This window comes from Aplidium turbinatum, chromosome 13 (assembly GCF_918807975.1).
Source record: "Aplidium turbinatum chromosome 13, kaAplTurb1.1, whole genome shotgun sequence".
In the NCBI taxonomy this organism is placed as follows: domain Eukaryota; kingdom Metazoa; phylum Chordata; class Ascidiacea; order Aplousobranchia; family Polyclinidae; genus Aplidium; species Aplidium turbinatum.
In genome coordinates, this window is record NC_137484.1 from 14,401,890 (window position 1) to 14,418,420 (window position 16,531).

Sequence of the window (16,531 nt, forward strand, 5' to 3'; positions counted from 1 at the left end):
TCCACTTTTTTTATTTTTTATTTCGATCTTTTCAGGGTACGAACTAGGTTGCATCCTAATTTTACTATTAGAACTTTATAATTACTGATTGGGTCATACCATTATAATTCAACCAATTTCAAGAAAATTAAAAACCCTCACCTCCAGATTTGTTTTTAGTTTTGGATATTTTAAAGATACAAATAAATAATTAAGAATGCATTTAAAAAAAATTTCTCTTTTATTTGGTTAGTTATATATGTATGATTTTATTTGAAAGAACAATTGTTTTCAATATATGTATAGATTCTCAAGCATAGTTGTGCACGTGGCCAAACCTTCTGGCAGAGAACCATTTACAGAAACCAAATATTACTGTGATTAACTAAATATCGTACTAGGCTATAGAATATTCAAACATTACCTTGAGAATGCCTTGAATATGAAAAACTTTTCAGTTAACACAATCATGGGTCATTGTCTTATGTTTTTTTGTTTGTTGCAGGTACGCTTTGCAAACGTAGTTACTATTTTGATTGTTTGGCTGGCTAAACATTTATAGAGTTTACTTGAAATAAAATTTGGTTAAAAATGTCTCGACTGGATTATAGCAAATGGGATCATATTGAAATCTCTGATGACGAAGATGACACACATCCCAATGTTGACACACCCAGTCTCTTTCGTTGGAGACATCAAGCGCGAGTTGACAGAATGGAAGAACGTAAAAAAGAATGGGAAACACTCGAAAAAGGTGGTTACTTTATCAATAACATCATTTGAGTGATAAATTGTCAAAACAATGTGTTATCCTTTAAACACTGGAGTTATATTTTAGTTTGTGATCACTGGAATATGGAATATTAAGGGACACACTGGCGCCGACTTACGGGGTGGCCACGCCACCCCGTAACCGCTGTGGCAGCCACCTCGTTAAGGTTACATTACTTACTGCAAATAAATGTAATTTGAACGGACATTTAAATCTTTTTTTGATCATTGGTTTTCGCTTCAAGTCAACTTAAAGCAAGAGGTGAACCAATACAGTATTGCGAAGAAAATGATGTTTTTGTTACAAGCATGATACTCGCGTAACATCAAGCAGGCTACGTGAAGATTACGCAACATTGCACAACGTGCTTCGTAATGAAACTGCTAATGTCAAACAAGCAAAGTATTATTGTATCATGGCCGATGAAACAACCGATGTTACTACTAAAGAACAACTTTGTTTATGTGTTCGGTATACAGACGAAAAATGGAAGTTCATGAATCATTTCTCGGTTTAATCAAGTGTCCATGCACTGATGCGGCGACTCTTCATAAGCTAATATCTGATGGATTGACTTCTCTTGGCCTTGACCTTTCCCTCTGTCGAGGTCAAGGGTATGATGGAGCTGCTGCCATGGCAGGAAGACTTTCAGGTGTGCAAGCTCGCTTTAAAGAAACTCGCCCAGCCATGCTTTATTTGCATTGCGCAGGTCATCAAGTAAATCTGATCACACAAGATTGCTTCAAATCCACTAAACAAGGACTGCATGCAATATCAGTGTTAGGTGCTGTTGTTAATTTTATAAAAGCATCTCCGAAAACCATAAACAGACATAACTCAGCAACAACACTACATTTAACATTATAAAAACAAAAAACAAAAAGCGAACGTTTTCGGCTAGTCATATAGCCCTTTTCAAGCCTATAAGAAAATACATTATTAAAAGAAATGCTAAAGAATCATATAGTATCACAGCAAAAATATGGTCAAAGCTAAACATTTGAGAAACTGCCTCGCTCACACAAAATGATAACTGAAAATTACACAGCACAACGGGTCAAGTATTTCAGAGGTAAAATTAATTGATTGTTCAGACAAGGACTCAGGCAGATTACGCAAGAAAGACAGAAGCACAAGAGATAGTGGCACAAAACAAAGTAAATGCGAGAAACACAAGACGTGATAATTCAATCAAAAAACTGCTAAAAGGTAAGAAGCTCCGCAAGCAAATAATTGCCTGTTGAGCCCTGGGTTTAAAGATTTGATGATCAATGCCTCGTGAATCTTGGTGTCGAATTCGGACAAACACTTACGAACAATTTTGAAAGACTGCAAAGACGGTTTATTGTTAGAGCACGATTGGCAGTTTCTAATATGGTCTTTAATTGCACTGTTTTTATTAAAATTAGCTAAATTCAAATGCTCTCCCACTCTCGTCACCAAATGTCGTGTGGTCATACCAACGTATGACGATCTCGCATCATGCGAGCAAGTGAACTTATACACGACGTTAGAACATAAGCGGAAAGGAGTTTTAGACTTCAACTGAAAATAATAACCAGCTTTAAATGTTTTATAAACGGGAAAAATCTTAACGTTAAACTTTAATGCAATAAATCTGGACAAACTTGTGGCAAAACGTTTGGATTCCTTGCCAACAAACGGGATTGTTAGAAAGTTTTTGAAATCAGGTTCCTCAACTGGAGACGTAGTGGAAACCGAATTCAAAAATCCTCTAAGAACCTTGTTAAAAAACCAAGTCGGATAATGATTAGCACCAAAGTATGAGCGTAATTTATTAATTTCATTGTTGAAACAGTCATTGTTCGAGCAAATGTCGCGAGCTCGCGAGATAAGGCACTTGATCAAAGCAGATTTGTAATTAGACGGGCAAACAGCGCTGAAATTAAGGAAAAGATTAGTGTTTGTAGGTTTACGCCAGACCCAAGTATCAAATCCATTACCATTTATCTTGATTTCTACATCCAAAAAAGGTATAGTCTCCGTTGCTTTTTCTACAGTAAAATTTATGTTTTGATGTTGCGTATTGAGTACTTCAAGAAACTGTGAACAAGAATTATCGTTATCAAATATGGCAAAAATGTCGTCAATATAACGTAAGTAAAGCTTGGGAAAGAATTGGGAAGTATTTTCAGAAAAAATCTCATTTTCAGTTGAAATTTGAAAATGAGATTTTTTCTGAAAATACTTCCCAATTCTTTCCCAAGCTTTACTTACGTTATATTGACGACATTTTTGCCATATTTGATAACGATAATTCTTGTTCACAGTTTCTTGAAGTACTCAATACGCAACATCAAAACATAAATTTTACTGTAGAAAAAGCAACGGAGACTATACCTTTTTTGGATGTAGAAATCAAGATAAATGGTAATGGATTTGATACTTGGGTCTGGCGTAAACCTACAAACACTAATCTTTTCCTTAATTTCAGCGCTGTTTGCCCGTCTAATTACAAATCTGCTTTGATCAAGTGCCTTATCTCGCGAGCTCGCGACATTTGCTCGAACAATGACTGTTTCAACAATGAAATTAATAAATTACGCTCATACTTTGGTGCTAATCATTATCCGACTTGGTTTTTTAACAAGGTTCTTAGAGGATTTTTGAATTCGGTTTCCACTACGTCTCCAGTTGAGGAACCTGATTTCAAAAACTTTCTAACAATCCCGTTTGTTGGCAAGGAATCCAAACGTTTTGCCACAAGTTTGTCCAGATTTATTGCATTAAAGTTTAACGTTAAGATTTTTCCCGTTTATAAAACATTTAAAGCTGGTTATTATTTTCAGTTGAAGTCTAAAACTCCTTTCCGCTTATGTTCTAACGTCGTGTATAAGTTCACTTGCTCGCATGATGCGAGATCGTCATACGTTGGTATGACCACACGACATTTGGTGACGAGAGTGGGAGAGCATTTGAATTTAGCTAATTTTAATAAAAACAGTGCAATTAAAGACCATATTAGAAACTGCCAATCGTGCTCTAACAATAAACCGTCTTTGCAGTCTTTCAAAATTGTTCGTAAGTGTTTGTCCGAATTCGACACCAAGATTCACGAGGCATTGATCATCAAATCTTTAAACCCAGGGCTCAACAGGCAATTATTTGCTTGCGGAGCTTCTTACCTTTTAGCAGTTTTTTGATTGAATTATCACGTCTTGTGTTTCTCGCATTTACTTTGTTTTGTGCCACTATCTCTTGTGCTTCTGTCTTTCTTGCGTAATCTGCCTGAGTCCTTGTCTGAACAATCAATTAATTTTACCTCTGAAATACTTGACCCGTTGTGCTGTGTAATTTTCAGTTATCATTTTGTGTGAGCGAGGCAGTTTCTCAAATGTTTAGCTTTGACCATATTTTTGCTGTGATACTATATGATTCTTTAGCATTTCTTTTAATAATGTATTTTCTTATAGGCTTGAAAAGGGCTATATGACTAGCCGAAAACGTTCGCTTTTTGTTTTTTGTTTTTATAATGTTAAATGTAGTGTTGTTGCTGAGTTATGTCTGTTTATGGTTTAAAAGAGTTACCTCTCTACCCAAATTGCATCTCCGAAAAGACTGCAAAATTTAATGATTTCATGAAGAAGATAAATGAATCTTCTTTCTCGCCTTCATTGCGCCCTCTCTGTACCACACGCTGGGTAATGCAGCTCCCAGCCGTAAATGCTTTTCTTGACCAGTATGAGGTCATACTAGATTGGCTTGACACGGCATCGAAAGAAGATGGTATGGATGCAGTCACTCGAAACAATGCCACTAGCCATGTTTTATCCATGGGGAATTTTGACGTTTACTTTTCCTTACGTGTCCTGCAAAAGCTTTTGCTTATTTTAAGCCCTGTACATATCGCTGTTCAGAAACGTGGGATCAATGTCGGAAAGGTACGTGAATTACTGGAAGCGGTATCATCAACAGTTCTTGGAATGCAGCAACAGAAAGTGAGGCATCTGCGTTGTTCGACCATGTAAAAAATCAGCTGTTGATATGGGTTTGCAGTTGCCATCTTTGCCGCGTGGCCGTAGTAGACGTACTGCAAGATCTTTGGATGACCAGCAACAGCAACCGTTTTTTTCTACCGTAGATGCTTACTACCAAAGCATTTATTTAGACGTATTTAAACAGTGTTCTTCTTCACTTTTGTCACGTTATTCACAGCAGGACATGAAAACGATCAATGACATGGAAACAGTTCTGCTTGCCAAGGATCAAGCATCAGAAGAGAACAGAGCTGCTTTTGAAAATGTCGCTGCGACTTATAAAGATGACATAAACCCAACGCTTCTGCGTCTGGAATTGCAACAGCTGAAAAGTTTTCAACAGCAAAAACAGATTTTTGTTTCAACTATGTCGCAACTGCTTGATCTATTTGCAAGCAATGAAACAATTTCATTAATGCTTCCAAACGTGGTCTGCATTGTGAAAATATACATATCGTTGCCTTCCACCACCTGCGAGGCGGAGCGATCGTTTAGTGCAGGGCTTCCCAAACTGGGGGTCGCGTAACGAACTTCAGGGGTCGCAGAGAGTACACCAATTTTACATAAAGTAATGCATATTATCCTATGATACTTTTCAGACGTTTATTTTATAACGCAGCTGTTAAAACTGATATAACTGTTCAAAACATTATTTTTAACTGAGTTGTAGATTCTGCGTAAACAGGCCTAGCCCTGGTAGTGGGCTAGCGTGAGGACTGCATGCTAGTATAGCTAAATATTGAAAAAGTAAAACTAATCGAAAGCTGGTTAAAAAAATCGAACGGTAACGATAATTTCGTCAATTTGTGCACGGAAGTGGGGCGATTTTGGAAGGACTGTGTTGGCATGTCTGTGTTAGCTGCTGCAATGTTGGCATGAGTGTGTTAGCTTCTGCAATGACAGGACATACACTTGGGTTTCATGCAAAAGTGCGATTTGCGAGTGATAGGGTAGGCCTACACATAGGCCCCCACGCATATTTATGCATGGGAGCAACCTTTTATGCTGCATTGATACATAAAACAATAGATGAACTAGCGATCGGCAGCAGGAAAACATTTTTAAAAGCAAACCACAACAGCTTTGCGCTAAATAATCACTAGAACGAGTAGCGATGCTACAATCCCACCCCAGACAAAAAAATCTGTCAATTTTACATTGATTTAACGTCTGCAGACGTTGAATTAATGTAAAAATGACTGATTTTGCTGCCTGAGACATATCAAAAATCTACCATTTTGCGTCGATTCAATGTCATCAGATGTTGAATGCACCCAAAAATAACATAATTTGCTACGTTGACGCAGCGTGCGTTTAGCTTAATGCGCTTGCAAACAGACTCGATGTCGCTTTCCAAAGTCGAAACCTCTGCAGAGAATTGTCGCGGCAGTGAATCGCTTGCTGTGAAAATGAACTTGAAGTCTCGGCCCGAGGTTACCACTAACCAACGCAACAAGGGCTGGTACAAACCGCATTGCGCACACGCGACATAATCAACGCAACAACGGACTCGCGCAAACTGCATGGCGCACACACGACCGTTGCCATAGAAACCCGATCAAAGGCGGGAAATATGCGCATTTTTTGTTTCATCTGCAACACGAAAACGGGCGTATTACAGCGAATTGAAACTTGAAAGCTGGTCAATGATAAGTTGCGATATTGTAGTGAAAAGGGAGCAATGTTAAGTCGAAAACTTAGTCAAACGTCTCTCCGTGACTATTTTTCAAGGGCTGTTTACGGATGTCAGAAACTTTTAAATGTATTCAAGGTGACGTGCTGTTCGCTGTTGAATTGATGTAAACATGAATGATTTTAATTTCAACAGGTATATTTTCAAGCGTATGATCAAGTTAGTATTTTCATTCCATTTACAGACAATACCTTTTAGTAAACCTTTTCGTCTCTTGTTTCATGCTAACAAATCTAGTTCGTTGCTAAACTTTATGTTGTGCTTAGCTTAAAGAATCGCAGTCCATCAACCGCTAGCCAACGCAGACGCATAGCATGTGTTTTGGTCGAGTTTTGTTTATAATAATTAACGGTAGGTTGAACGTAGCGATAACTTCGAGTGTGGCAATAAAAGCAATCCTAGTGTGACGACATAATTACGTCATCCATCTGCGTGACATTTCGCTGAATTTACGTTGCTGCTGATGAAACACGCTTTCGCCCCCACGGCCAAAAAAATAGTTAGGCGCCTATGGGCCTACACATATTGTATTAACACACTAAGTTAGTATACATAGGCTATGATTCATTGCGAGACCTTAATAGCTAAAAAGAATTATCCTCATCGAAATGCTATTGTGCAAGATGCTATAAAAATATTAACTTTGAGTCGCGCACTCAATACCCGTATTTTTGCAAGTTTATATGGTAAAATGTAATGAGAGTTCAGTTTAAATCCCTTTTACTGCATTGTAAAGTAAGAGGGCTCTCAAAAACAAAACTTTAAAAACGCTATTAACGTTGAAAAATGAAGTTGTGGTTTTTCCAAGGGAAAAAAATGAAACTTAATTTGTCCATCATTTCTGCAATGACATCTGACTTTCAAAATTATGCTATTTGTAAAATTTGCTTGAAAAATGGAAAGAACTTAATTTATCCATCTAAGGAAAAAACACCAATATTTTTACATTGAAATCAAGAAATCAAAAACTTGAAGAGTTTGTTAAAAATTTAAATATCAAGAAAGAAGAAGTTGAAAATGATTCATTTGAATTTTTTTCATCTAGGCCTACTGTAGAGTTTTTGATTAACAGTGATGGGGAACCAAATGTTTAAGCCTGTGGTTATCGACCACTTCTCAAATCTGTTGAAACAGTTTTAAAAGTATTTTCTTCTAGAATTAAACAATGCCAAATTTGATTGGATCTTAAACCTATTTGTAATACAAATACAAAATACCGAGCACCTCTCTTCCAAATCTCAGGAATAACATGCTCATCTATTTTCTGATTCTACGTTGCGGCTTGAATTTTCTGGAAAAAGTTTCACACTTTTTGGCTGGTTAAAGCGGAATATCTATAGGCCTAATTATCACTCAGCAGTGACTGCACTCCTGGTGTTTGTGTTCACGCTTCTGTGCGAGTCAACATTATCAAAGTTAATGACAATCGTAAGAAAATACCGTTCCAGACTAAGCAAGATTGAAACCGCCTTGAGACCAGCAGTAACAAACATTGAGCACCGACTGGATTTGCTTTGCAGCAGAAAGCAGTCGCACTCATCACACTAAATAAATGTGTTATCGGTTGTGTTTTGTTTCCAATGGGTTACGTGTAAAGTAGCAGGTTTCGAGTATCGGTAGCTTGATGCTACTCTAGTTTCGTTCGAAATGGTTCAAATTAAGCCTTTTAATAAATCACAAATGTATATTTCGCACTGTTTATCATGTCAACTGTAGGGTCGCGGAAAATTTTAGGAGATTAAAAGGGGTCGCGAGCAAAAAAGTTTGAGAAGCCCTGGTTTAGTGCACTCAGGCGCATAAAAACCTACTTGCGATCTACCATGACGCAAAAGCGATTGAACCACGTCCTAATTTTAAATGTTTATCAAGCTGAAGCTTCACGGTTACAACTTGACCAGTTGATTAACAGTTGGATTGACAGAGCTGCTGTTTGCAAAAATACTTTTGCCAAATGTTACGTGTCAGAGCAGCAACGTAAAAATAAAATTCACGACATGCCTCCTGTGCTTTGTTTTAAAGTTGTTTTGTAAATTATCGAGCTACAAATCAGGTGTGAAAAGACAATTTCATCTACGAAACACGCTTAGTAAAAATCAAACAAAAACATGCAGTTTGAAAGATTTTAGGTTGCCATATTGTGCTATCCGCTACCCCGTGCAAAAATAAAAGTCGGCGCCTATGAAGGGACATATATACAATTATATATACATGTATTGCTAAATACCATTTTTTGTGATGTTGTTTCATCAGAATCTATCTGAAAATGAATTTCTTTTCAAAATCTTTATAGGCTACTATTGCATGAGTTGATAATTTAACTTGGTAGTCTGAAAAGTTTAAGGATAAGTCCTGAATGTTTAATATTAAAGTGTAACTAACTAGTGTAACTGTAATCAGTATTAAAGTGTATAATAACTAATGCAGTCTTGAATTAGGCAAGTGCATTTGGTCTATGATGCAAAAACTTACTAATGCAGGAATACTCCACAAATAGCCTATTAATAGAAGCTCATTGTGAATCAACAGAAAAGAAAGCGCAGCAACAGAAACTTGAAGAAGTGGAAAAAAAATTACAGAAACAACAATTGTCCGAGCTTGAAGCTAAGAAGGTAGCAACAACCAAAGAAGAACTTTTGAAGCAAGAAAAAGAGTTTCGAAAAAAAGAGGAAGAATTGGCCAAAAAAGACAAGCTCACCCCTTGGAATGTTGATACGATCTGTAAAGAAGGATTTAGCAAATCTATAATTAATAAGTAAGTTTATGTGTGGCTAACCATGTTGAATAGTCTATACATGGTCATTAGTCAGTGTGAGTTTTGTGGTATATGTATTATGTATGTGAAATATTGTCTGCAGCTATTCTATTTAGATTTCTGTTAAGATGTCTAACCATATGATTTTGCAAAGGCACTATTCATGCTAAAATATTAGTCCAAGTAAAGTTTGCTGCTGATAGTACAAGTTGAGTCAACAAGCAAAAGCAATGAGACTCTCAATTGAGTGTTTTTATATATATATAATAACGATGAAAGTGAATTCTTTTACAATAATTATAAAGTGAAGTGGTCACTGGTCATCTTATTTACAACGAGTGCATATATTTTCACGCTATTATAGGTGTGGTAGTAAATTGAAATGTCTTTTGAGACTATCAAACTGCTCAAGCTCGAAATAAAGAGAGGGTATCAGATTTTTGTTGGTGAAACGTACAAAAAACATGCGAGATTCTGTCTAGGCTGCGAAGACAGTATGATTCCTCCTGTATGTCTCAAGCATGCTTCTAGAAATGGGTGCAAACATTCAAAGATGTGGAAGCATATTTGTTGACTTAACTTAAAAAGTAGTTCGAATCTGTGACTTGTGAATGTCTATCCATGAAGCTGTAGCTTACTGGGCTAGCAGTTGAGGGCATTATTGTATCTGATAAAAGGGTCACTTTTCATGAAATTGAAATTGCCATAAGGTTGGACACATTCAAACAGTTTTTTTGAATGCCACCCAACACAAAGTTAATTTTCGAAAAATCTCTTTATACAAATTTATTGACTAGGTACCTTTGTGATTGATTGAAGCTTTGTGGTGATTAAATATTTAGAAAATGTAAATTGCATTTTTAAGAAAAAATTTTTAAGCTACAATCACAATTTGTTAGGAAGTCTGAATCTTCTTCCCAACCCAGTGATGAGGATTTCCTGGAAGAACAAAACGCTTTTCAAGCAAAATATAAAAAGGAACTTCAACATTATGGAATGCTCAGCAAAGCAGCTGACAGTAGAAGGTTTGGCGCCATCCTCATGTCCGTTGCATTGTATGTGTTGGCCATGTTGTTGCCAAGAAGTAAATTTGTAGAAATGTTTTAATAGACGATTTGACCACAAATGTTTCTGAGAATGTTGCGTTTAAATGTTTGTTATTTTAAATTGTTGCAATTAAAAACTTTGTTTAAAAGTTCAATTAAAGTAGATATACTTGACAGTGACTAATCTCTTTAAACAACTTCGTTGTATCATCATGCACATTTGTTTCTTCCCCAGTACTAGGGCTGCATGACCCGAACCTGTGTGGCCGATTTGGAGATAATCGCTTAGGTGCGGATTTTCTCAAAATTTTTGTTTTGATGCTGCTGCCATTGTTGCTGCCAGAAAATTGCATAGATTGTTTAGGTAGGCGGAGCTCATCTACATTGGTTGTAATGTTAGCATTGCCACTCCCACTGGTAGGAAAATAATGCCGAAGAACTGACAGATACTGACTGACACATTCGTAACGAGCAACTTAATTAATTCCAGTCAGTGCCTACTAACATACTGCTTCCAAATAGAGACTGTAAATAGGTGTCATGTAGATTTTATTCAAAACGATGTGCACGTGTGAAAGCAGATATCAAAAAAAGAAATTTCAAAAAAAAGATAAAGGGTTCATTTGAAAATTGTGGCTGATACCACTAACGAAGTCCCCCATCCATGAACTGAGATGGAGCATTGCCGTTTCCATTGAATCGAACGACAAGCTCTTTAATACACTAAATAATCTCTACAATTTCTGTAATTGTACTAAGAAGCGGAACCGAACAGGATTTTTAAAAGTTACAGCACCTATACGGTCGTCTTCGAAGCGGCGTTTTTGAATCAGCGTCACCAAATTTTTCCATCTCATTCTATCCATTGCATCTTCTGCCTTCAGTCCGACCTTGTCTGCCTCATCCTTTACCTTATTTTCCATGCTCTTTTTGGACGTCCCTTTCGTTCCAAATATATTATTTGAACTTTGCGTCATTCGGGTTTGGCAGCATACAGATCGTGGCGTTTGGGCCGAGCATAATTATAGTCGTGTACCGTGCCGCACTTATATTGAATTGCTTCGTTTTATTGTCTAATGGGTGGTTATTCAAAGTAAGTTTGAAAGCATTTGCTTGAATAACACCCTTTTTACATTTCTACAAATGAATACAACTAGTTTGTTTTTCAGATACCTTCAAGACCATCCCCATTTAATTTGTGACAAATCGGCGAATTATCTTGTGATATGGTGCATTGATCTTGAAGTCGAAGAGGTGAAAATTTTCATAAAAATTACTCTTGCTAATTAAATGCATTGGTTTAACTTTGTAAAAGCACAATATTACTCGTTCATCTGAAAAGATGCTTGAAAAACCTATGCAATAACTCTAATTCATTGTACGGTAAGGTAAGCGAAAATGCATTACATCATGTTCTGTGGTTTGTGGCTTAAACAGACATTGCCATACGTTTGCATCACAGAAAACAACCTTGATGGCCCGCGTCGCCCATCAGACCATCATCCTCCAGTTTATTCTGCAACTGGGAATTCAAATGAAAACTGATCCAAGAAACTGTTATGGAGCATTTTTTAAACGATTTGAAACTATGCAAAAGGACTACATGGAGAGCTTCAACGACGAGTTAAATTCCTTTAAAAAAAGAGTCAAGGGTAATTTGTTGTGATATTACCTAACAATGCAAACTTTTGCTTTACTTTGCCAAGTTTTTGTTTGATGTTGCGATCACTGCGGATTTGTATTGCACGCCAAAGTAGGCTACTTCCCCCAAAAACTCTCCATGACTTTTTTCGTCATTACTGGACTTTGTAGTAGAAACAGCAAATTACCCGATAACGACTCGTCTGTAGGTAAGAGAATAGTTTACCAGCAAAAACACGACAAAAACTTAGCTCAGGCAACCTCAGTAACTGTGCCGACATTTACGGTTTATGCACCGCTAGAGTCGATTTTAGAAGGACCCCAAGCTCCTAATGACTTCAGAAAATACTTTGTTGTTCAAAAAAAAGGTATTCATCAGTTTAAACAAGTCATTGAGCAAAACTGCATGGCGTTTGCCCGTGCGTGATAGAAATGCGAAATCCCCTTACGATTGTACCATAAACATTGAAGTTTCATAGAGACAGGAATTTGCTCATGATTTATTTTTGGATGACTGGAAGAGTTTAGAAGCGTTTTAAAACATCACGCGAGTAAAAACAATCAGTAATTGCTTACAACTGAATGCGGTTTCAGAACGCGCGAGAATTCGCATTGAGGAAGCGATGAAGAGATACGAAAAAGAACGAGAAAAAGAATTAGGACCCGGAGGTCTTCACCCTGCTGACGTCATGGAAACTTTACCACCCGTGAGTGAACAGTTTCAATCAGAAAAACGATTCACTTTCGTTTCGGTGTCGAAATGCCACCATTAACCAATATTTTAACCAATATATAACCTGCATTTGAAGCGATTAAGCCTTTGTCTCAAACTTGAGCCTGGACCAAAGTCCAATGGCGATGTTATTTGTCAATTGCACGCTATTTGTCTAAGCGAAAAGCAAATGTATAAACTTAATCATCATTATGCAAAGTATTGTGGTTTTTGTCAAGAAGTGACTAGTACTCATGAAGGCTATGCGGATTTCGCAGGAATTGGTTAAATGTTTTGAATCACAAGACATCGGCATGCTTCAAACGGTTATCAAGGAAATGGACCCCGACCAAGCAAAATATCACATGAAGCGGTAAGTTTAGTTCATGATAAGAAAGTCCATACCAACTATGAATGGCGCAAAACTTCCTTCGCGATGACAAACGTCTCTTTTGAGAGACTTGAGACGAGTCTACTCGCATTGAAACAGGTGCAGACCTCAACAATGTATGCCATTCCAGTGGCCGGTTTATTGTGTCAAGTTAGCACAAATTATCTTTTTTCTATTACAATAAATCAGTGGTTTTCAACCTTTTTGGTGGAACGGAACCCAATGAAACAATCCGAAAGCTCGAGGAACCCCTGTTCAATAATTTAATTGCTTTTTGCAAAAAACATCGTTTGATTAATAAAATAAAATTAAAATACTCATGTTCAGATTTATTTATGTAAATTACAATAAAAATACAAACTCTAAAAAAATACATTTATTCTCATAAAAAATTCAATGAGAAACTTGAGCCTAGTGTTTCTTGCACAAGCTGACCTAACCTAATCAATATTTGATTATATATAAACAATATGCATATAATAATAAAATATACTCTCGGATTTGAATGTAAACTTGCGGAACCCCTAGACTTACTGGCGGAACCTTAGGGTTCCGCGGAACCCTGGTTGAAATAATATTCGTGTTTTTTTTATTTGTGCCCATTGCGATAACATACAGTAACACTGCGATCACAGTGCCCATTGCGATAACATACATACAACAGACGACAGGAAGCAGCGAAGTGACATATAGTCTTCGAGTCAGCTGCTCCCCTTATTTTGGCTTGCCATTAAGTGTCTTTGTCCAGACACAGCCACGTGCTCTGGAGCGGTGTCGAACCCACGTCCTTTCGAACGTCGCGCAGACGTTCTCACCACTCGGCTACGCAGCCGACAATACCACTGCAACAAATAGATTCTGTTGTGTGGACCTTTAATTAAAACTTTTTACTTAATTGCTTTAGCAAGGACGCTTACTGTTTTCTATGTTGTTTCCTCAAAAAAATCTACACATCGATAGCAGTATTGTATTTTCCTGAGAGCCTACGCCCTACAGCCTTGCACAACATCGATTTTCTGAGAGCTCTAATGGCCGTTGTTATCATTGAGTCTTATAGTATTTGCGCATTCTGTTTGCTTATGTAGGCTGATTGAAGATTAAGTGGACAGGAAGGCAAGGAAGCAAATTTTTGTGCCCGCCTTCTGGCATACTTTCAAGTGTCTTGCCAAAGACACGACAGCTTGCTCTTGAGCGGTGTCGATCCGGCGCCCTCGAGCGTCGTACCAAGGCTCTCACCACTCGACGAAGCGGCTGACATACAAACAAAATGCAGTCTATTCTATAATAATCAGTAAGAAATGTTGCATTTAAGGTATTGTAGGCAGATGCCAATACGTTGGAAACATGCGATGAATTTACTTCCAGCGTAAACTATGCCTTCTAGTTGCTTCTACTTTTGTGCAATTCCGTATTTCTCAACCAAGATACTTTGCAGTTGTGTGGATTCCGGTTTGTGGGTCCCTGAAGGTGGAAAAGCAAAAGCAACGGAAGATCCGTCCGGTGAAGAAAGTGAAGAGTACGATACTCCTGATGAAATTCCTCCTCCTCAAGAAAAGTCTGCCGGAGACACGGAAGTATGATGAACATGAAACAAAGTGATGTTTGTTCGGTTCATGAAAGTCAAACTCTCTGATCTTCTTGCATTCGTCTCTGTGCAATTGGACAAGGCAAAATTATATCTGCTTTTATTTCGTGACAACCTGTTTGGTGTTGAATCTGCCACGGCAAATAATTTCAAAGCTTTTAAGACTTTTCACGTGGCAAAAATGTGTAGTTCTGTGATAATCCTGTAAGCACTACCATGTTGCTTTGTGTGAAACTATATGTAATGTATATAATGTACTGACATTGTAAAGTTTTATGTTTTTTTATGTAAACTCTGCATAGGTATGCAATAAAATTGTGCTGTTTGCGAGAGAGAAGTCAATGCCCAGCATAACTTTCTGTTGTCTTGTGGATTGTTGTGTCCTCGGCAGCTTGGCGAACGGACAAACGGCTGGTTTTACCACAGAACCCAACCAGCAAAATGTTGCCCTTTTTGTATCGTTTTAACGTCGTCAGACGTTGAAATGATCTAAAGCAGGGGTGTGCAATATGTGGCCTCAGGCAGGCTTTGATTTGTGATCTGCGCCACGAATACTTTGAAACGAAACATTAGTCAATGAGAAATGCAAGCTTTGCCCGCAGTCTGACCCGGATACGCATATGTGGCCCGGCAGTAGGAAAAGTTACACGCCCCTGATCTAAAGAATATTTCTTGGGAGGTGAGCCATTCCCTGCATATTGCTAGCTTTTACTAACTCAGCCGTTCAAGTTTACGAGGGTTGCAGCCAGTGGCGTACGCAGGATTTTCTCAAGGGGGGGGGGGGGGCATTGACAGTGGCGCAGCCAGTAATTTTGAAAGTGGGGGGTTTGACGACCGGCGGGCGAAGCCCGACGGCGTTTTCGCCTAAGAAGACACCCAGTGGCTGGGGGTCCTCCCCCAGAAAATTTTGAAAAATTACTTTGAATTTGGTGCATTCTGAGAGCATTTTCAACAAAAATGTAGGTATGAATATTCCTGTAAAATGGTGCTGTCAGGTGGCATAGCAAAAGGATAAGATCATGTTTTCTTCGGCATTTTTCGGAAATAAAGCAAAGTCTTTATGTTTTCTTGTTGCTAATTCCTGGCTGAGATGTTTGGTATTGGCAAAACTCGCTCTTTTAATACAGTTTTGTTTAAAATTAGGCAAGTTTTTTTAGACTGAAAGCATCATTCCCAAGCATAAAGAGACCGAAAGCATGATTCTCAATATCGTGACGTCACACGCGTGCCAAATGGGGGGTTGTAACCCCCACACCCCCCCTGGCTACGCCACTGGCCATTGATATCCCAGACGTTTTCATGATATCCCAGTATGGTTTTAGTTTAGACTTTATCCATTTCTTTCTCACTATAATAGGCTTGCAGAACACTATGCCACATTGGCATACCTGGGGTGGGGTAGATGGATTGGACCATGTATTTTGTATTTTGCTTAGTCTATAGAACAACATTGTTAATTGCTTTGACAGTGCAATCCAAAACATTTTGTTTGTTTGTTTATCTTTATCCTGCATTGCGGGAAAGCGGACTTGAGCGCTATGCATCGGTGTACGCCTTCCGACGTACACCTGACCCACGCTGCAGCCGACGGCGATGTCTGTTTCCGATTGTCTACTTTACTTATGACTTAAATTTGGTACTACCCATTACTCGAAATCGATCACTGGGTAGAGGCAATTATCGTAAAGTTTCTTACCTAGAGAAACAACAGCAAGTGCGGGTGGCTGGAGTCGAACATGCAGGCTTTCGACTGTGAGCCAACGCGCTAACCACTCGCCGTTGCTGCCGACCAATGGCGCCGCCAAAACATATTAAATGCCTTAATCCAGGGGTCGGCAATCACCGGTCCGCTGCCGGTCCGCGAGGAGTTCATAGCCGGTCCGCGAAGAGTTCATATACTTTTACAAATTAAGTGAACGTTCAGAATTATTATAGTGGTCTAAGATTAACTGATAAAAATTC

The 16,531-nt window shown here is 38.2% G+C and overlaps 1 protein-coding gene and 1 pseudogene across 1 annotated transcript; both read left to right on the plus strand.

Moving 5' to 3' along the window:
• The first annotated feature begins 488 nt into the window (after nt 1–488).
• Nucleotides 489–14,911, plus strand: LOC145782272 (hsp90 co-chaperone Cdc37-like). The gene is made up of 8 exons (XM_082594061.1): nt 489–733; nt 8,969–9,194; nt 10,094–10,219; nt 11,410–11,494; nt 11,703–11,892; nt 12,476–12,588; nt 12,872–12,966; nt 14,420–14,911. The coding sequence occupies exons 1-8, from the start codon at nt 571–573 to the stop codon at nt 14,562–14,564; spliced, it is 1,143 nt and encodes a 380-aa protein (XP_082450187.1). The 5' UTR covers nt 489–570; the 3' UTR covers nt 14,565–14,911.
• LOC145782341 (zinc finger MYM-type protein 1-like) lies at nt 782–8,703 on the plus strand (annotated as a pseudogene).
• Nucleotides 14,912–16,531: the final 1,620 nt, after the last annotated feature.